At 42.7% G+C, this 22,921-nt stretch overlaps 1 protein-coding gene across 1 annotated transcript in view; it reads right to left on the bottom strand.

Annotated features, from left to right (window-relative positions):
- DGKQ (diacylglycerol kinase theta) overlaps positions 1-22,921 on the bottom strand; it is a 139,586-nt gene that overhangs the window by 44,899 nt on the left and 71,766 nt on the right. Inside the window, exons 7-10 of the mRNA XM_045020267.1 lie at positions 16,318-16,386; positions 3,772-3,872; positions 2,026-2,249; positions 924-1,014 (exon numbers count right to left, since the gene is read on the bottom strand). Of these exons, the coding sequence (XP_044876202.1) occupies positions 924-1,014; positions 2,026-2,249; positions 3,772-3,872; positions 16,318-16,386 (485 nt within the window). The remainder of the gene's footprint in view (positions 1-923; positions 1,015-2,025; positions 2,250-3,771; positions 3,873-16,317; positions 16,387-22,921) is intronic.

The following is a 22,921-nucleotide window of genomic DNA, read 5'->3' on the forward strand; positions in this document are numbered from 1 at the left end:
ACCTCTGTTACGAGCAGCCATGCCGGGAAGGCTGCTGGACAAGAGCTGCACCTTTGAAAGCCTGGTCTCTTCAACTTCAGGTCTGCCATGGAACCACTAAATGGAATCAAACAGCTCTCTCTAAACTATACTAAAAATAAAACTTAACAGGTAACTTATCCTAAGTCTAACACTAACTATGAAACAGTAAACTAAGGCACCACAATCTTCTAAGTGAAGGATCTGGAACCAAAGGAACCCAATAGGTGTACATCCACCTGTTGCTGTGGATGGAAGATGCTAAGGCAGCCGAGGGTGCCACGTCCCATTTTATCGTCTTGCCCTCAGCATGTTCAGGAATGCAGATGGGAGGTACAGGAGAGATGCATGAGCCCTGTTATGAGAAGGTTCCACCACCTGACCTGCACTCATCAGCACATCCCACGAGTGGGACAATGCAGAAGACACTCAAAAAAGAATGCAAGGTTTTCTTCAGTTCCACCAGGACTTGGTCTTGCGTATCAGCCTGATGTCAATATTCAAGAGATACAGAAGCACAAAAGACGTATGCTCTAGATTGAGAATTCTCCTCTTTGCATGAGTAAATTTGCTTGGCCCATAAGAAATGGAGGCGGCTTTCAGTATAGAGCTATTCGGTCTGTTGTATTATGCAGTGCAGTAGCCGTGTCAGAAAGAGAGGTTGGTCCAATAAAATATATTACCTCACCCACCTTGTGGGTCTTTTATTATGTTCAAGTAATGTTTTACTCCCATTTTGGCACCACGCAAGGCAGGAGTTCTCATTCGCTGAGCATTAAGAAGACTATGTAGTAGAGGGAAAGTAATATATACATTTTTGTAAAATATGCTTTTTCTTTTGAATGAACTGTTAGGATAGTTCATATGAAGCACAACAAAATGCTTATGAGCTTTATATTGCTTACCTGCCGTCCTAATAGCGGGAGAACTTCTTTAATTACTGTCTGGGTGGTGCTTTCCTTATCTATTCGCAGAGAGATATATGCCATTCCCACTCTAGACAAAAAAAGAAATATTTAAAATTAAAATCACGTTTGCAGTTGGATTAGCTCAGGAGATTGTACCAGGATCTGGAGAGCTCCTCCTCTAAGATCCCTGTTACAATTCAGCCCCATTCAGTAAAAAAACTTGTTACCAGCTGATAAAATTAAGCTGTCCACAAGCCTCAGTCCCACTCACATTGGACAGGTGGGAACCGACTATCCCAGAGACCAGTTACTGATGCCTCTATATTGCTGGTGACTCCACACAAGTAGGCCTGTATGAAGACCCACTGAAACCCATGGGCTTCTGTCCGAGCAGTCCCACTTGCTGGACTGTGGACTAAAGTTTTTGTCAATACAACTGGGACCGAGTTAGCAATCTCAGCAGTAAGGACAGACACCCAACTCATAAACAATTTGGGAACCTTTGGGATGAAAGGTGGAACTATAAAACAAAAGTGACTATAAACTGATCAGTCTTATTTCACTGTGGAGGGTGCATAAAATGCAAAACAGTTGCAGTAGTAAAAAATAAATAAGATTTTTTAAAAAATGGTTTTAATCATCTTTTCCATGTTAGTAACAGATCAGAATATAACATACATATCTTAATCTGAACGTTCCCTTTAAAAAATATGAAGCTCTCACAAGAAAGCTTCTGCTCATCATTTGTACATGGATACAATTTGCTTAAAAAGTTATGTCTCCTTGGATTAATATGTGCTACAACTAAACAAAGACGCTAGATCTGTCCCGATCATGCAAAGGCACCTGTTGATTGTTAAGCATGCAAGACTGGGGGCTAAATCAATGTAATAGTTAATGTCAGAGTCTAGAAATGAAGAAAAATGAAAGCTAAAAAAAATAAGTATCTGTTACACCAAGACAGATCCTTGAAATGTAGTGGATTTTGTCCTCCTTTACCCTCGTGCAACTTTAACGACTGCAACACATTTTCCTGGCCAGAACAGAAGGCAAAATTGGCTGAGCAGAGTAACCTTGCAAAAAGAAGGAAATTACTCACTTCAGCCAACCGGGATAAATTCTTATTACTTCGTGATCCTTAGATTTGGCTCTGATGATCCAAGCTTCAGGAACCGCCTCTCTGAACACTGGCCCTGGGTTGGTTTCTTCAGGGGCATCATTCCTGTTGATGATGTCATCAGAAAACAAGGTCTGCTGAGAAAATGTCTGGAGCTCATAGTGCTGCTGATCATCATTTACGTAGTATGCCCTCAGCGCTGCCTCCTACAACAGCACAGAAAAGAGAGTGATTCGCCCTCCTCTGAAAATGGGCACTGATGTCTGGCTGGGACACACACATGAAATTCAGTCAGTTCACTTACTCTAAAAGATTCTTTTAAGGGAACATAAAAACAGCCGACAGGCCACTATCGAAAATAAGTGCATGGTTTCGCAACGAAGTTTTAGTGATGTAAAAACACAAGAGGAAATTTCTCACCAGAATCCCAATATATAGATTTTTGATGGTGCCTGTAGTATTTTTGTCACGCGATGGCAATTTTGATTGATGTATCCTTTTAATATAAATGTAGTGAGCTGCAATAGACACACAGCTTCAGGATTCACGCTTGTACTTCTCTGCGCTGTGGGGCATACAGCTGCCTGCCTTTGATCCAGATTTAAATCAGAGACCATTTTAAGCCCCGGATGCCCTAAGCATCCCTGCTTCACAGCCACTCTGTTCCCCAGGTCCACATCACCCTCTTTGGGGCTCTCCTGGCCAGGTAAAGACCCTCCATCTGCAGCATAGGGAACTCCGTAGCCATCCTGTGCCATTACAGCCCAATTTCAAAACTAGAGCCCTTCTATCACAGCCTGCATCACCTTTGGCCACCACAGACCCTGGAGCAAACAAGTCCTAGGATGGCACTTTTTGTGAACTAGGAATTTCTTTTATTTGGGAGAAGAAAACAGCCAAAATAATTATGTTTGAAAAAAACCAAGCAATCCTAAATAGCAATTTTTTTTGCACTGCATATTCTTTTTTTAACTATTTAGATGTGGATCATCAAGAGTAATTTTCAAAATTTCAGTTAATTTTGTGCACATTATCAATGCAGAAGGGGGTTTATAATGATAACAGTTATTTACTGACTGAAGCTGAAAAACGTTGGTGATATTCTATATAGGTTCCCACCCTGCATCTATCAGAGTGCTTATTAGAGTGAACACAGGAAGAGCTCCCATCACTCTGTCTTTTCCCTCATTCTGCAGAGCACTGGGTTTTTATTCAACAACAATTTTAGTACGCCTTGTTTGGTAAACAGAAAAATGGACATATGCAGCAGTCTTAAGAGACAGTTTGTTTCATGTACGTGTAACCCTCTGGTGTTTGTCCAGACTGAAGTTAAAATCATTAAATACTATATATTTAGAGACAAGAATAAGGGCTCATTAGCAACACTGGTACACCAGCCAATATCCCAGCTATCACTAAAACCACATTTTTAATGTTCGACAGGATAGGTGAGTTACAGCTTAACACATAATGGTTGCTGCATACATCTATGAAGTCTCTGCAGTCTGCATATCTACATCAGTACCTCATAAAATGGTCTGAAGTACCAGGAATATCAACAGGGCAAGATAGAACCAAATTATGTTCTAATATACTAGCTAGGGTACAAGCAGGTTTTGTCATTGGCGTTATGAGATGCATTACATTTGTAAATCATGGTATGCTGGGATAGCTGGAGGCCAGCGTAATCTATCAGACAACGTTGCTATCCATTTGACAGTCTCTTACCACAACCTCTTCACTTTTTGCAATCCTTGGAACAGAAATCAGTCGAAATTGATTGCGTTTTACTGCATCATTCCCATCAAATATCTTTAATGTTTGTTTACCTAAAGAAAACAAATGTTTACATTACAACAACATTTAATATAGTCATGTCACAATAAGAAGTGTGTATGCAACCAGTGGACAATGCAGCTTACAAAAATCTGCTTTTAATCAGTTTTAAAGAGTAACATTTATTTGCATTTTCTTAAGTTACATTTCAGCCTAACAGCAGGAAAATAAAAGTAAACTTAACAAGGGGAAAATGAACTAAAAATTTCTTTCAAATGGCAATTTCACCATTAGTTTTCATCCAAGTGTTTTGTCCACGATTTTCTAATTATTTTCCCCTTAATTTCAAATCTCCTTAGTCTAATCTTTACCAATTCAGCAACATGGAACCCAAAATAACAGATTGATGCCTTCAGAACAGGTGTTGCAAGTCTGATGACTGTGATTTGGAGAACAAAAAACATTGTTTAAAATAACCAGTACCTATGAGCCAATTAAATGTCAAAGGGAAAATTTAAAATTATTACATTAAGTTTTTTAAATTGCCCCACAACTTTTTGAAAATCAAATGCTTTCCTGATCTGCATTATATTTTAAATCTAAAGTTTCCAATAAAAACTGCCACAAATGATGAACAATAGGTAGACAGCATACTAATACTGGCTTCAGCCCTCCACAGAACTGAGGTAGTGGTGGAATCTGATACACTCCACTGAACATTTTTTAAAAATATTAGTTAATTACACAAATTTAAAACAACTCTGCGCACAAATCTTACAGAATGTTTTTTTTTTTGTGGGGGGGGTTAAGCTGGCATAAGACCACCAGTCCAACAGACTCATCTTGCCACCTCCAACGTGGGGGTCGAATTTGTTTAATTAATGAGCGGCTACAATCTGAGGGACACCTTTCACACTTCTGATCCCATTACTACAGAAGAGGTGTGGGGAGTTGGGGGGGCAGTTATATTTAGTCCCCTCCACAGTCCCCAATGAACAGAGAAGTCCGGCAATATATCACGGCTGTTACCCAGTTTCCTGCACAAACGACACACCGTTTTTGCTCTAGAGGTGTGATTTACAGTTTGAACTCTAGGCCACTCTTCACTGGCAATGTTCGGCGCATTCTCAAACCAATCTGATCTCGTAACCAATCACTCCTTGTGCATTCAGCACACACTGATATGGTCACAAACCCAGTGGAACCTTTATGGAATGTGGGCAAATACCTTTTACCATTGAAATAAGAAAAGCCTGACATCCTTTTTGTACCTTGATACGAGGCCAGTGAAGAATGAATCCTGAGTTCAACAGAAATACATGTATGTGTACTTCATTATACTGGTATACAACTTCTTCCCTCACTTGGAATTAGTTCAGAGTATGACAGCAAGGACTCAAGGGATTTTGCCCGCAAATAATCTTGATATCTATGTTCCATTTATTGTGTTAACCCATTAGAATTTCCCACAGAAAGAAGACAGCAGATGAGATGGGTGGACATGGATGAGTACAATGAAAAACTAGCTACTGCAAAAACAAGGCATAAAAGTGCAGAATCCTGCAGAGATATCCAGCCCAAATCATCTCTTTAATCAGGCACCCAGACATGACAATGACGGGCAGGCCATCAGTGCCAACAATAAAAATGCAGCCTGGGGACGTCAATATTTTGCTGCAAGCTTTCAGAGCCATCCGAGACATAGAAACAGCATATCCTATGTATCATCTCCGGTTCTACTACATGTTCTGTCACCACAATTAACAGGCCTGGTTTGGAACAAATGGTCCATACCAAATTATTCTCATAACGGGCGGAATCTTTCCAAACAAAAGGCCTATCTCTCTATGGCCCTTGCCCTTGGCCTATGTCCTGCAGTAGAAAGTGCAAGACTTCTATTTCCTTTCCACTTTTCTTAAGAGGTAAAGCCTACACATTGGCTGAGATTGGGGGAGGGGGTAGGTGCAGAAAGGGGGGGGGGGGACAGGACCGTATTTGTTAGTTAGGTTTTCCCCTCCTCTAAGATTTTGCTTCTCCATTGTCCCCCCTCCCACTCCCATCATAACACAAAAGTTATTGCCTGTTAAGGTGCTGCCAGTGTCTTTTGGGCATGACTCTCAGAACTGTATAACTTAATACCTGCGGGTGAAGGCGTCCAGGCCGCACTATGAACAAGTTCCACTCAGTGTGGAAGTGAGAAGCACTACAGATGTAAGTCTGGTCCTCAGGCCCAGCAACTCACTCTGTTCTGATATTCATGATGGCAATATTGTACAAAATGGGTGCAAGAGCCAAGATCTTGTTTAGATTATATTTTTACAAGGTATGTATTATGAACACAAGCTTTTATGCACAAGTGGCTGCGAGTGTCCTGTTTATTCTCCTCATTACAACCGCGGCTGCTACCGCTATGAAAGAAACCAGACATGGAGATAAAAATTCTCCAACTCTGTGTGATGACAAGCAAGGAGAGCTGGGCTGTATTAAACAGCAGGGATGCTCGCCTTGCACAGAAGGCTCCTCCCATGAGGTGGCGGAATGGGATGCTTTAGTTTGTTGAAAAGTCTTTATTTCAATTGATCTTTTAATCACACTTTCTTCTTCAGGGTCACCCTGCTACTTCCCCCTCACTCAAAGGCCTTCCATCATGTGGATCTTCCCTCTTGCCGTACTATGGCAATATGGATGCTGCTCCTTTTGCAGCCCATCAATGCTGCCCTGAGCATTTGTCCTTCAGGAGATGAGCACAGCACATCAGCAGGAGCTTGTGACCAAAGGATCTGCACTGTGATCCACCACAACCCTATCACCATGCCAGCAGCTCGGGGGAAGAGACATATTTTGAAGTAGCGCTCCAAACTCTCCCAAAGACAAGCACTTAAGGGCTTCTACTGTACATTCTGCAGCAAGTACAAGAGGAACATTTCATTCCTCAGCAGGAACTTGGTGAAAGCAGCTGTCAGGAGTAGTTAAGGATCACTACAATATGAGACAATACAATAAGTGCTCAAATTTTGCCTCCATTACATGGATGTTTTACAACCACCCTAAGCTACCGTACACCACGCATCATCAGTACCGTGTCCTGATTTTCCGTGACAAGGGAGAAATGTATTGAATTTATTTTTGTTTTTTGGATGCCATGGAGATGGGTCCTGTTCTGAAGCAGGGTGGGCAGGGCATAGATAGATGGCTCTGCACTGCTTAAGGCTGTAGGAAGACTGATGCAAGGGTAAAGATGCCAAGGTTAGGAAATGCCTCTTTCGACTAAAGGATTCCCACTATTCACCATAGGCCTGCAGAAGTCTCTCCGTGGGGGGAAAAAGGGAAGAAAGAGGAGAAGAAAATCTTTTAGGAATCACAGCCCTGAACATTCTGCAGCCAAAGGCTGTATCCGTGGACACCGCTGTTCAAGAGCTGCCACCTCTCTAGTGCTTTTTGCTTCGGCCCTTTCCACTGCATCCAAAGATGTGAGCTAGAACAAAAAGGCTGCGGCTCCGTTTAAAGCCACTGCAAGGGTGGAAATGGGTACAAGAGGTGAAAAGGTGGGTGCTTACCATAGGAAAAAAAGAGCGACTAGAACACTAAACTTAAAGACAATTCGAATCAACCTACCAGTTCAGCCATCTGCATTACAAACAACGCTTAGAGAAGCGGCAGCAAGAGCTCCATCTTACCGCGCTCCACCTTCCCTGATTCTGCAGCAGATTTCGTTCCTGCCTATTGCCACAGTGGAATGAACTTTGGAAGCAGACCTCAAGTTTCTTCTTTCCTAGAAGAATGCTTTAAAAATGGGGATCTAAACAGCCTCACAGTGCCCAAGATCGGTTTAAGAAACACACAATCTAGATATACTGTATTGACTGACAACATTAAGAGAGCCCAAATTCTTTTTCCAGACGCTGGCTTGGGGAATAGAATGATAGGTGGTAAAGACTGGAAGTGTCCTCAGATAAATGGAAATCCTTTTTTATGTCTTTATTTGGCATAGTCCATCTTAAAAGGTATGTTGACTGCTTCTGGTATTACAATCTGCTGAAAGACTGTGTCTGCTTTACTTCACTTCAGCTACTGGGAATGAACTCATGCAAGACCATTTAACTAGGAGTATGCAGAATGCCCTGTGAGCTAATAAGAACTAGAATGTCTCTCCAGATTCAAGTCAGCACAGTGAAGTTCTTTCAACAGGACTTTTTTTTTTTTAATGTTACACTTTTTAGAGTGGTAATGACTGTACTCTAAGAGAAAGATTTGTATGTAATTACACAACTCTTCCCCTAGAATGACCATCAGGTCCACATTCTGAAATGAATCCCACACTTTTCATTCTGATGCTAATGCTCAGTCATCTAGATACGACAGCCTTTCTTCAGTCAGCATCTTATTACCACAACTAGTCATTTGTATAGATATTTCTATTCTGATCTATGTGTAAACCCGCCACAAAGGGGGCATTATGTAAATAATTTGCATACAACTTGTCTGACTTCTTTTCTTTTGGAAAAATATATTTAAATATTTGTAATTTATATTAGATAACACTGCACTTAGTAGCCTCTCCAATTCTCATTGTTAAAGGAAAAGGCTAGGAAGATCAACTGTGAAATGAAGTTGGCACACAGTTTAACCTAAAAGCTTCTTCTTTCTACTATGTAACTAATTATAAGATGATTTCTGATACGAGCGTTATCAACTGATGCATCATACAAATAACTCCTTGCAACAGAATTTTTTTCCCCGTCTTCGAGTCTTTAGACCTCAAGTCTCTTCTTACAACTAAATCATAGTTTCACCTTCTGAAAGCTGCTTTTATCTTTTCCATCAATGGGTTCTTTCAGAGCTGTTCAATTTAAAGAGTAAAACTGGTTTTGTTTTGTTGGTTTTTAAGCAGGAGGCTACTGCAAGGGTCAATGTTAGGTACTTGTTTACCAAACCATGAAACCTGATTCAGAAACACTGAGTTTCTTTGGGGGCAGGATATGTAATACTTGGTGAAACCAAAACAGATTTCCTCATATTTTGAGAGTCTTGTGGATAGGGGGAGCCTTTTTAGTCTTTTCTTACTTTTCAAAAATCTAAGCACAGCTTGAAAAAAATATCAATCAATGATGAGTGGGAAGCTTTTCCCTGGCAAGCACAGGAGCCTAATCCAACAGTCTCAGCAGAATTTAAGGTTTTGAAAAATAAGAAAATTTTCCAAATATGAACAAAGTGCAAACCAACTGTACCCTGCCTGCTCCAGTACCTGTACTTCTACTGCTCTCAGCTGTGCCAAGCAGCAGCCAGGAGAAATTAGCAAGAGTCTGGTCAGTTTCATTGCTGCCATTCAAAACCCAGTTGGACAGCTATGAAACTGACAAGAATCATGTGAATTTTATGCTGCTGTTCCTTCGAAAAACCAACCTCTTTCCCCATGTCATCCTGGTTCTCTGACTATATCACTGGTCGTTTCATCACTACTGGGTATCACCTTCTTACCATGAGACAGGCCGAAACTCCAGCTCGAAGGGGGTTTTGGACCACAAGGCTGTGAGAGCTGCCAGCCTTTCACATGGGGGCGGTATGCTCGCCCTGCGCCTTAACAGCTGTTCTTGGAACTTTTTCACCCATCTGCCATGAGCAACACCAGAGCAGCATCTGATCCACTTTGCTCTGTTCACCTCTAGCTTCAGGGACACGGATCATAGGCTTTGAAGCCATCTGAGCAGTGCCCCAGAGGAATAAGCTGCACCCATGACTACCTGTGAAGCACTGTAATGAGCTCAAATGTCTTCTTCAAAAAAGACCTGACTTGTCTGTGGAGCAGAGTGAAACCCCACCTTTGAGACCTATTCTCTCCTTTGCCGCTGTGGAAAGTGCAGCACCCACTCGCAGATCCTCCGTAAACACCTCAGTTTCTCTGTCAGCAGATTCAGCACTTGCCCAAGCAGAGTGTGGAGCCAACTGATCCGGGCATGTGCACTCTCACATCACATGACCTGCAGGTTGGGGACCACTGGACAAACAGGCTGCAGTCTTGATAGGCAAGAGATGGGGGCAAAGGCCCACTTTGCCCCTTGTTTCTTGGACATGATCATTTAGAGGGGGAGGGAGAGGGAGAGAGTATTCCTTGACAGCTGCCTATGTTCATGACGTGCAGCTACCTCAGTGTTGTCCTCTTGGTTACTCCCTGGGAAACTTGTGGGTGTCAGATACGCTGAGTCCCACAGCAAGCAGTATGCAGCTCTCTGGGGACAGCTAGAAAGTATGGGTGTCCCAGTGCAAGGGGGATTTCTAAGGTCACAAGCCCTTCTTTTCCCTTCAGTCCTCTGCGTCTGCCAGCAAAAGTACTGATCTCTCCACCTGCTGGAAATACCAACAATGCGCTTACACAGCGAGCAAGCCCCCTGTGTACAGGGGATGACACCTCCAAACACATTTCACATACTATCCCTATCTGCTGCCAGGGACAAATTATACCTAAGCATCTGGACTGGCATAGGGGATCAAAGAGAATCTGCAAACAGAGGAAAAACCTGAACAGGATAAATTGCCATCACACCTTTACTCAGTCTGAATTTATTAATTCATTAAACCAAATCATAAACACTCAAAAGCTAAAATAAAATCAATCAGTCAAGGAAGATAGTGTGTGATGCTCAGAATGCTTTATGCCTTTTCAAAAGTCACACCCCGACAATCCAGCCAGACGAGCAGGTTTTAGCTTTGCATGGCACTAAAGCCATCAACCTGGCTGAAGCTCTAATCTGCACAACAGCAGCTTTCAAAAGATGTTTGTTACTCTTAAGTGTCAAAAGGAAGCAGCCTCGGGAAGAATGGCCTGGTGCCTAACACGATACACTGTAAATCCCAGTCTGTAATGAACACCTTTTGAGACTAATCACCAGACTTTTACCCGCTGTTTGGGGAGCAGGGGGTTCTCATTGCCAGCTGTGACCGATAGAAGTCTTAAATCAACAAAAACATCATGGCTTGATCATGCAAGTTGCTTGTGCCCTCAACTTGCCTTGATTTCTGGCACACAACCAGAGGCAGAGAATCTAGCGTCTTTATGTTCCGGGATCCCTGCAGATCCAGGAACTAAGAGCTCACCATAAATAATTTTTATTTTGAGAATTATGGAGATGTCTCTTCTGGGGGTTTGTTACATCTGTACAATATCATCCAAACGGTATTTCCACCATCTAAATCTCCAGTTATGAAGAAATATTAGCAAAGATGGGAAATTAAAGGCTGGTTTTTTGTTTGTTTGCCAGACTAGGACTGTGATTCTTTACGTTCAGCACCATTTTCAAACACAGCCTCAGCTAAGAACAATGTGCTTTGTCTGTAGGAACACAGGAATTTCCATCCCGGGTATCCCATCTCCAGTTATACCAGTACAGTTAAACAGGTAGTACAACCCTCTGTGGCAACAACTCTTTTCAGGTTACCTTAAACCCCTTCCCAAAAGACAGGAGCTAAACAGAAAAAAAGGGCCTCACACCAGAATAAAAGGCTTTCATGATGGAATAAGAGTAACTGCACAGGGAATACATTATATTGGTTAAAATTCACACTTTAGCTTATACCAATAGAACTTTCCTGCGCGGACTAGCCCCTAGACCCTACTTTATGTCCTGAAGTGTGAGGGTTCAGATCTCTTCCCAAACTCATTTTTAAAAGAATATTTACTATTGTAACTCTGGATATCTGTGCTACCCATCTAAAATATTCTAATTACTCCTGATAATTTCTTGGCCTCAATAATATCTTGTTACAATAAGTTCTATAGTTTAATAATGCATTGTCTTAAAAAGCTTCTATCAGTTTTAATTTTTCTCCCTATCAATTTCATTTAATGTCCCCTTGTTCTCACATTATGAGAAAGGATGAACAAAAGATCCTAATGTAACTTTGTTTATAAACCATTCTTTATTTTGTATACTTTTTGTCATGGTTCTCATTTGTTCCTTCTCTAACGTAAATAGCATGTCTTACAAACCAAAGTTGGCCAGGCATCTATCCTTTCTCATCTCCAAAAATATCCTGCAGTTATTTTTCAATGGGGTTTTTGTTGTTGTGGTGTTGGGTTTTTTTTTTTTTTTGTTTTGTTTTTTTTTTAAACAGAGCTGTATCTGTGAGGTATATGAAACTGAGAAGAAACAAGAACTACATCTTTTTTGGAAGATAAATAGCAGGTTAGCTACCATAACTGTAAAGGCGATCAACATTTCTAGTATCATGTTCCCTTACACAGTAAAAGTCTCTGCACTCTGAAAGAAGAGCTTGACTTGAAACAGTGATGCAACAAATTTAAAGATCCCTCCTGCAAAGTCAATGAGTGGATCTCTCTCGACCCCTTGGGCTACATACAGCAGGGGGGAGGGTCAGCTGTAGGCGGAGCAAAGCCTTACTACCTGGTATCAGTTACATTAATATTTGAAAGTGTCAAGCCAATGAGTAATCAATACTTCCCACTGAACACAATGCCTTTGTTTTCAATAGAAGCATTAGAATTTCTCTCCTCCCAACACAGTGATCATCAAAAATCAGGGCATGAAAGAGAGCCAGTTATGTTGGAACATCTGTATCCATTTATGTTGTGGTAATATATAGTCAGGGGAAGCAATTCATTTTAGTCTAACCACTTTATTTAAACCACGGGATTAAAGATTCTTTGCATTAGTCTTTGAAAATGTACAGTGTGTTCCTGTTCTTCCCAGTTTTACTGATTGACACTGGTGAAAAATGTGTGTAAGGAAAAGCAACGTTTAGAATCCCTTTTTGAGTGCAGTGTCTTCATCTTCTTGGTCAGTCCGTATAAAGTAAGGCGTACTGGACTAGCAGTGTCAACCAAGCCCTCTGAGATGCCAGGATAGACATCTCACTCACTTTGACAGCCACTGATGGAGAAATACCAGTGATATCAGTCAGCTTTGTGTTCTTGGTGAACCAGGGTGCAGTATCCAGCCTGCCTGACTCATGAAGGACACACACCCCCTCCCCCCCGCCTCTGCTTAAACCAAAACTGATCAAAGACCGGCAGGGAAGGGCAGTGGGAGACACATCTAGACCCCTCCTGTCAAGAATGATAGGATTAAGGCAACTCCCCTAGCCTCATCTGCATCTGCATCCTAGACAAATTAGAGGATTGGGCCAAAAGAAATATGATGAGGTTCAACAAGGACAAGTGCAGAGTCCTGCACTTAGGACGGAAGAATCCCATGCACTGCTACAGACTAGGGACCGAATGGCTGGGCAGCAGTTCTGCAGAAAAGGACCTAGGGGTTACGGTGGACGAAAAGCTGAATATGAGTCAACAGTGTGCCCTTGTTGCCAAGAAGGCTAATGGCATTTTGGGTTGTATAAGTAGGGGCATTTCCAGCAGATCGAGGGATGTGATCATTCCCCTCTACTCAGCACTGGTGAGGCCTCATTTGGAGTACTGTGTCCAGTTTTGGGCCCCACACTACAAGAAGGATGTGGATAAACTGGAGAGAGTCCAGCGGAGGGCAACAAAAATGATTAGGGGGCTGGAACACATGACTTATGAGGAGAGGCTGAGGGAACTGGGATTGTTTAGTCTGCAGAAGAGAAGAATGAGGGGGGATTTGATAGCTGCTTTCAACTACCTGAAAGGGGGTTCCAAAGAGGATGGATCTAGACTGTTCTCAGTGGTAGAAGATGACAGAACAAGGAGTAATGGTCTCAAGTTGCAGAGGGGGAGGTTTAGGTTGGATATTAGGAAAAACTTTTTCACTAGTAGAGTGGTGAAGAACTGGAATGGGTTACCTAGGGAGGTAGTGGAATCTCCTTCCTAAGAGGTTTTTAAGGTCAGGTTTGACAAAGCCCTGGCTGGGATGATTTAGTTGGGTTTGGTCCTGCTTTGAGCAGGGGGTTGGACTAGATGACCTCCTGAGGTCCCTTCCAACCCTGAGATTCTATGATTCTATGAAAGATGGGACAGGGAGGCATCTCCATTAGCATACAGAATGGAGAACAGAAATTCCAAGGCAAGAATCGCACGGAACTCTGGGAACAGAAAAGCAGGGAGGCGCTGCATGCTGGGGGATCTCTGCTCCAGCCATGTTAATGAACCTACGCCTGCACACACCCAGCTCAGCAGTTATCAGACCAATTCTAGTAATGAATCCTTGACTGATATCCAAAATACTGAAGCAGCCTAGTTGCATTGTGAGCTCCCTGGAAGAAAACACCACTCCTAGCTAGGAGTGATCAGCTCCTATTGTCTAGCCTAAAGAAAACCCTTGAGTTACCAGTTTACCCATAAACAAATCTAGTGTCTCCCTTGAACCATTGTTGTTTCCCTACAAGAAACCCTACCCACGCTCAAGTGTGTTCTGATGCATAGATCCAAACTCTGCATCAGTTCCACTGGGACTTCATCTTCTCCTGACTGTTCATGCTGGGGGTTCTGCCTGTCTCCAGCACTCAGGACCCTGAGCTACCTGGGAATCCCGACCAGTTCAAGCTTCATGGAGTGGTGAGATCCCTCTCTCTCTGTTTTCTTTTCTACCTCAGGGATAACTTTCTAACCCTGACTTCTTTGATCAGGTCTAGTTTTCTATATTTGACTTTTGTAACCTTTAATAATGTAACTGTTATGTTGGTTCAGGCTCCTTGTGTAGTTATCACTATTATTCAATAAATAACTTTTATGGTTAAGCTGGTTGCTTCCCTCCCTCTCTCTCTCTGAACTTTATTCTTTTGTGTTTTTAGCTTCCCCATTTACTCTGCAGCAACGCTTCTCTTACCTAAGCTAAAGATCCATATAGTGCTACTGTGGAGTTTGCTCATCAAGTGGGTTACTACCAGTACAATTGTAACGTGAAAGTGGGGAGAGGGACGTGCTGAATCTGTGACATATGAGGGTGGGAGCTTGGAAGTGCTGCTCAACCCAGACTACTGAGTCCAGGGGCATATAAGGGTGGCAGCCTGAAAGTGCTGTTCGACCCCGCCTGCTCAGACTTACTCTGTTCCGGTGGCATATAAGGGTGGCAGCTTGGAAGTGCTGCTTGACCCAGCTCACTGAGTCCAGGGACATATAAGGGGTCAGCTTGAAAGTGCTGATTGACCCAGTCCACTCAGACTTGCTCTGTTAATGTGTGTCTGTTCATCCGGTTCTGGAGGAACCCAGCCCTGGGGAACCTAGGTCCGGCAGGGTAGCTCCATTGGGAAGGGACTTGCAGAAGGGAGAAGTAGAGCTCCATATGAAAACACAAGTGACACAAGCAGCACATTGATAGAACTACAGACTGACACCCTGCCCCTCTTCCCTCCGAAGAGTAACCCGAATAAATGAGCATACCCGAAAGTAATGGGCAAATCTGGTAACACCATCCTCAGTCAGTAAGTTATAGAAGTAAAAACAGGTGCTGGCACATAAAGGATTATTTCGCTTTACTATTTGAAAAGCTGCCCACTGGAAAAGGGGCAAGTTTATTTGACAAACCACAGCTGGTCACGACCTGTCCTACAATAAGCAAGTATGGGGTATGGCCAATTCCTCACAGCCATCCAGAGAGAGAGAAGTTTAAACCCTATTTTAAAATAAAAGGGAGACAGGAACACATTTGAGCACACGGTCAGAACTGCGCTAAGTATTGCTCTGGCATGGCCCTTGCCACCCGGCAATGTCCTCAATAGTCTTAGATCTTGAGAGAACATGAAGGGGACATGGAAGGCTCTTTCTTTCTTTACTTTTTCTTCAATCTACTTTTTCGTACTAGAGCCATTTAAGCAACCACATCAGGAAAGATGTGATGATTTGCTGGTTTTAGTCGTTTATTCCACTTCCTTTTATTGTTTTAATAAACTGTGGTTGACGACACTATTCAAGAAAATGAGCAAGATTAATAATAGCTAATATGAAACGAAGAGCAGTCAATGGGCACAAAAACTGTACTGCGCAGTTGCCAATGGACTTCAATCCTGACACTAAACACCACGATATTTATTCATACTGGGTCTCACCTGAGCAGAGGGTCCTGGGTAAGATTTGAACCCAAGTAGCCACAGATGAAAGGCTAGTTGCTTTAAAGAAATGTACTGCCTGCCCTCCAAATCTATCACTTAACACTACTGGATCATTAAACACAAACACATGATTTCTCAATTGTTATTGTGAGAGATGGCTAGCTGTGACTTACCGAGAATACTACTTACAGAAAGCGATTAACTCCAGAGAGACTGACCTGTGGAAAACACCTCGAGAGAAGGTTGACGGCAATGATCTAATGAATACCGTCACCTCTTTTCATTAAAATGCTCGAGTGGATTTCACAGAAGGGCCTAACCATTATCACTTCATATACATCAAGATGTGCTGACCCAATACCGAATACGCAAGATCTGTAATTACCATTAGAACATAACTGTCTGACCAAAGGGAAGCTTTATTTAGGAATACTATTCTTCATAAGGAAAATCACATTAAGCAACTATAATAAAGGCTGCGTTGAGCCTATATTCCCAATTTACTAAACTTCTACTTACTTGAATCTGCTGAAATTTGGGCATCTTTCACTGACCCTTGTGTTAAGCCATCAACATCCTCATCTTCATCTGTGGAAAGAAAAGTTTCGAGGAGATGGTTACCTTTTCATTGCACAAAATAATAGTTGAGTCTTATTTTAAAAAAGCTTAATGGAAGCAACAAAGACAACAAGTCACAGGGGGAGCATACACTACAGCAAGGACCACATTTCCTCTTCCAATACTTAGCTTTTTTAAATTAAAATCACTACCACAACATCCCAATGAAGGTAGCAGTGTAACACACTGACAAGGATTAACATGTAACCACTGTGTGGGTCGTAGCCTCAAATTCTCTCTCACTGATTGTCTCAATATTACTACTTGCAAGTTTCATCCCTTTTGCAACCTGTCATGTCTGCCTGTGAATTAAAAATAGACTTTCTGATCATAAGTTTTAAACTACGGTATTGTAACAAGAATCAGAGTATTAAATGCTATCAGATCAGATCTATCCATTTCATAAAAATAATTCCAAAACTGAAGAGTTGCAAAATAACACAAGATTTTGTTTGTCCAGATCTAGAAGAGGAAACTTGAGGTGATTTATTACTTAAAACTGGGAGTCAATGTATTGGATGATATTTACAGTTTATATATTCAAATGTTTAATGCTGACAAAATAATTAAGAGGAAATTACTGACCTGTGATTTTGCTTCTCTGAAGGTATCATCCTGACTGAAATCCCACTCCTGTGTCTCACTTCTCTAGTGCAAGACGGATGGAACTCCTCTTGACAGATTTGGTTCTCCAAGCGCAGCAGTAGCAAGGTGGAATACAAGCCAGCCCACCATACTGATAGACATGTAGCCTCCACACAGTTTAACTGCTGCCCTTGGAAACCTCCAGTCAATTACTGACTGCGTGATTGGCCACAAAAAAAAAAGAGTCAGCCCAAAAAAAAACAAACCCTATTAAAAATCTGATTTAAGAAGAGATGAAAAAAATCAAGGCCCCCAAACTCTGCTTCAACAAAGATAAACCTCCAGACTTTGAGGAAAAGTGGGTGAGTGAGTGAGAATCCTGATATAATGAAATCTTCAAAGAAGCAGAATTACAAGTTAGTAATTTTCCCTTCTCTAAAACTACCATTTACTAGGATTCTCACTACTGGAGAGTAAACGACTTGACAGATATCTCAGTGAAGAGTTATAGTAATGTTGCAACAGGCAGAAAAACAAGTTCCAGTCTATTTAACCCCTCCATGGTTCCTCCTCCTACATAAACATAAATAGGGAAAGGAGAGGTCTTTTCCTATTTTCTTACTCCCACCCAAATGTGTTATGTCTTTACCGGAGTGTCTGGTCTAGAAGCTTAGACAAATTGTAAGACTACATAATTCTCTTTGAGATCCTGTGAAGCGTGTGGTATTCAAGAACGTATACAAGCTAGAAGCCATTTGCCTTTTTGGACTTTCCATTGTTTGGTTTTATTATACAAAAATCAATACAAAATGAATCACCATACCAAAGGCCAATGCCAACAATGTTACCAGCAATGGTGTTTTGGAGATTATGTTTTTTAAGTAAAGGAGGGATCCGACATTTGCCCATCACCACCACAAGTAACAACAGTAGCATCCTGCACGATGAATTAGAACCAAAATTCGAAAAACTGTATAGCATCGATACAGGACAACTCCGAAGAAACAAAACATAGAGCTTAGACTTTTCTTCCTTAGAAAGGAATTCTGGAATATGAAACCCTAAAACAGAATTCCTTCTGGACTCCAAGTAGAAGGTGAGAAAGCAGCGAGAATGCAACGAGCCTGCCTTATGTATGTCTGGGATGGAAATATCCTTTGCTGTCATCAAGCCTTGACAGGCCAGCCACATCACAGCCATGCAAAAAGCAAACAGTTCGAAATGGCTGCTTATCAAGTCGGTGCAAAATGAAAAAGCGTGATGGTCTTTCTAAGGCATTAGTCAGCTCTAGTTAAAGATCTGAACCTCAAGCATTTAGAGAGGATGGGCATTCAGGCATGGAAAACAGACCGTGGGAGAACAGGGTCCGTAAGGTGGAACTTGATCACCACTAGAGAGGAGCCTCAAATGAGTTTGTAGCACCAGCTTATCCTTAGGAGATTTGGTATACACTGGAAGGAACGCTTTCAGGCCTGATGCTCACTCACTCAGATACAGTCACTACCATCACTGAAGTGGCCGTTCACATAAGAAATTAAAACTCCTAGGAACCAAGCGGTTCAAAAGGAATTTCCAGCCTGAAAGGGAACAGGAGGGATGGAAGGAGCGAGCAGCCCCATGGTCACTAACAACAGCCTGCAAATACCTAGAGGAAAAGAGTTGGGAATAGCTCCCTGTGCCCATCATCTGCCACAGCCCCTACACCGGTCTGTCCCCAAGTCCAGTGGGAGTGGAACTGGTATCTATACCCCGTGCCCCTGGGCCTGCCACCCTTGCCAAGGGAAATGAGCAGGAAGGCTCTGCACTGTCAGCAAGGACTTGCACAGGATTTTATGTAATGTCTAGACAATTTAATATCTACCTTTGTATACCAGACTGTGTTGGCAGGTATGTTCCTACCAGGGGCCGAGCAGAGGGCTCTGGAGCTGGGATGCACTGCGACACCATGGTCTCAAGTGATGATCTGAGGCCAGAGACTCATCCTGAAGGGACCAGCTTTTAGCCTGTAAAACTGCGTTGAAAACCACTCTTGCCTGGGCCGATATGGTGCTGTTATGGTAACTGAAATTCCGTCACTCCTGGGCTTTGAACAGATCTTGATACAAGAGGTGTCAGTGGAAAAACATATAGCACCATCCTCCGTCAGCAAATAGGGAAGGTACCTTTTAGTAATAGTAATAAAAGACTGGTAGATTCTTATTTAGGTCGGACGTGACGCAACTCATCTCCAGCATCCCACACTGGAGGAAAGGGTGATCTGATCTGCCACGCCCCAATCCAGAAGACATTCAGAAGGATGTGACACAGATCAGCTCAAGCTGACTGTGATCATGTGGACCTTCCTTGCTAGGTGTATGATGATGAGGAATAACTTGTGAGAAAATGCCCACTCCGGCCTCCCGAAGGCTTTCCCAATACACAGATTACCCACTTGACTCAGGACCACCTTTTCAAATACTAGGACTCTCACAATCCTTAGCAGATACATGACTGACCTTATCAGAATAACTGGTGAATGGCTATTGCTGGAGAGACCAAACTCCCTTGGTGTAGAGCTCCACTGTGTGAGCTCCCTAGACTAGGCAGGAGATAGCCATGGCCACTACGAGTTAGGGCGGTGGTGTTTGGAATTCCTCATTGCAAACTGTCCCTGGACAGCCACCATGTCAGACTTGCCCAGAGGTTCTCTGTTACTCAGGGGCAGTGTAAAAAGTCTGTATTGCTTCTGCATCCTCTGGTGTCTCAGCTCCAGAGAGGTTGAACTCAATGTGGAGATGTGCTACAGGTGTCGGCCAGGAGAGCCAGAATTTGCAACATGGGGTGAGCTACTGCCTCCTGATTCTGACCATTTCCCACCCCTCCCCCCCATCAGACGGGTGACGTATCGCACCCGACCCCTGGCGGGAAGGCTGGACACATTCCAACGGTCAGTCTGGGACGAGTTGGGGTTTTGGGTGAGTTACCACAAACTCTGCATCCGACGAAGTGGGTATTCACCCATGAAAGCTCATGCTCCAATACATCTGTTAGTCTATAAGGTGCCACAGGACTCTTTGCTGCTTTCACAAACTCTGATGACTCCCACACTCCAGTGGTGACACAAGCTGATCTGACACCCAATTGAATAAGGTCCCTCCATCATCAACCAACCAAATGGCGGAACACCTCACTGCCAGCCTGGCAGAGCGGCCCCAACTATTCCCAAGCATTTAATGACCATCCTTCCCTGAAGGCTAAACAAGGAACTAGCAGTATGGCTCTCCTGTAACAAAACAGACACCACCTGTCCTTGAGAAGTGCCCATAATATGCACATAAGCCTTAGAAAGATCCACAGCAAATAGCCAGGCCCCCCTTCTCTAGGGAAGGCAGATCCCAGAGTGACCATCTTGATTTTTTCCTTGACCAAATAAGCAGCTCCCAGCGTCCTCAGTCAGGAAGGTCCTGACCAGCTACGCACCCGGGATCCTTTCACAAACCCTTTAGTCCTTGATGCTTGCTGACAGGGAGCGTGGGACCATTCCATGGCTGGTGTTGATGCAGCGTGCTCTGCTCAGTGGGGTTCTGAGTTGCTGCAAAAGCCAGCTTCCAAAGCAGATTCCTTAGCCTTCCTGGGAGAAGAGATCTGAAAGGCAAGTTAAAGGTCCAAAAGCCCGGAGTGACAATCCTCTCGTTGGCACTCAGCAATGACACTTCCACCTGCTCCCCAAACACATTATCTCCAGTGGAGGGTAGGTCCTGGGAGTTGTGCTCGCGGGATGGAGGGCGCCAAGACAATGCACTGAGCCCCAAATACTGACAGGAAAGTACCATCAAGGCACCCAAGCGTTCAGAGAAAAACAGAGGCCGACGCGCTGAACAAAGAGCTTCTGGCAAAAGCCCTCCCATGGCCATCGTTACGGAGAGCCAGGCTGGACTCTACTGGAAAGGTTTCCTGCCATGCTTCAGAAAGTCTGGGGAGAGGAGCTGCAGCAGCAATGGCAGAAGCATAGCTCCTTTGCTGACCAGCCAAGAAGAACGTGTCCGGTGAGGTCCAGAGCAGCTGTTCAGGTTAGCAGGCGGTACGCAACCTGATGGGGGAGGGCGATTGGCTTCCTCTCCCAACTGCACAACTGTCGCCTCAGTGATCAACAGACTTTTGAAGCCTGGGGAGCTCTACCAACCTCGGCCTAGGGAGCTGAGACCCAGGAGAGAGAATCCTGGCAGCTGGGTGATCTCTCTACAGAAGAGACTTTTCAGAGCCTGACTATATATCCTTTGTCTACATGGGCTGGAGCTACAAAACATGGATCAGAATTTCAAACACCCCAAAGTTTATGTTTTGGTTTCACTTATTAGAGAGTTGAGGGAATAATCCATAAAGTTCATATCCAAGTGCAGTTACTACTAACACCTGCCCTCCACCAAAGGAAAGCAGCTTTCAGGTCTGGTGCTGTGGTGGGGGCTTCACTGTTGGTTGTTGGATGTTCTGCTTTCTGTGCTTTGAATATGCAGATTTAATGACATGAAAATGTACCCTGTTAAAATGTACTCAGGCAACCTGAATTTGGGTAATGCAACTTTGTATAATGAGCCTATATAATCCTAAGTATTAAAATGGAGAAAACCTTTGGCTGTTACCTAATGTAACAAACCTAGTGACAAGAGTGGCAATTGTTAACATACTAGTCTTTCACCCATAGAGATCTGGGTTCAAATTTCACCTAAAGATGACCTGCAAATAAAGAACAATGAATATTAAACTTGTGGGGGGGGGGGGGGGGTTTAAATGATGTATGAAGGCATTCTGAAAGGATGACATCACAAGAGGAAAATTACAGAATATTGAACTAGAGGATTTTTAATCCGACAGTTTTAAAGTCTGGTTTTTGTTAATTCCAATTTAATGACTAACATTTTTGAGAATGGAAGACTGTGTTAAAGATTAAACACCTAACAATATTAATTGTCTGAGACCCTGAACAAGCCCTCCAGCAAAAAAAGGGAGGTCCAGAGTAAACATTCCTGATATTTCTAAAATAAAAAACAAGTAGGAAAAAATCATTAAAACCACTCAGTTTTCCAGCATTTTATGTACATCATAAAAAAGCAACGAAGGGTACAAAACCAGTTATTAAAAACCACACATTTGCAGGTCACTTTAAGTCAGAAGTGAATCTAGGTTAGATGGCCCTTACCACTTGGGTTTAACTGCATGGTTTTTGTAATATAGAGAAATATCCACTAAAAACTAGCGTGTCTCTGCTCAAGAGAGGCTGCGATAGATGGGAAAGTGTAGGTCAGGATTGAGGTCCATTACCAAAGACGCTGGGGTAATATTACAGCTTGTGCATGTATTACAGATGACTCTTGCTAGTGATAGCTATTAAATAGCTATTTTCATGAGTACCAAGATACACTCAAATGTTCAACACCACAACAGTAAACTCATGTCCAACTTCTCAGGAAGCTCTGAAGGAAACAAGTTTCTAACATTTTAACCTCCCAAGACTGGCAAAGTTTGGTGTATTTAGCTTCCCTTTCATTCTTAACGTACAAAAATAATATCTAAGAAAAAAAGGTAAGTTTACATTTGGGATGTTTGAAATTTAAAGAAAGAAAAGAAAGAGGGCAATGGCATAAGAAAAGGCTTGCTCCTGAAAACTAAAGTAAATAAGGAATATGCACTCTAGGTGGCAGCAAAATGTTATCCTACAAATTAAATCCCTTCCACGTGAAAAGGACAAATCTTTAATTACAAACAGGGAAAGCAAAACATTTACTAACATGAGCTGCTAAATAGTAGCATTTATATCAATGATTGCTTATATCATCAGCATCAGCATCCTAGTTAGTCAAAGACGACTCTGGTCTACAGTTTCCACAATAAACACTACACCTGTTAAGTTACTAAATGTATGTGAGATGGAGGGGCAGACATG

This window comes from Mauremys mutica, chromosome 6 (assembly GCF_020497125.1).
Source record: "Mauremys mutica isolate MM-2020 ecotype Southern chromosome 6, ASM2049712v1, whole genome shotgun sequence".
NCBI classification, from domain to species: Eukaryota; Metazoa; Chordata; order Testudines; family Geoemydidae; genus Mauremys; species Mauremys mutica.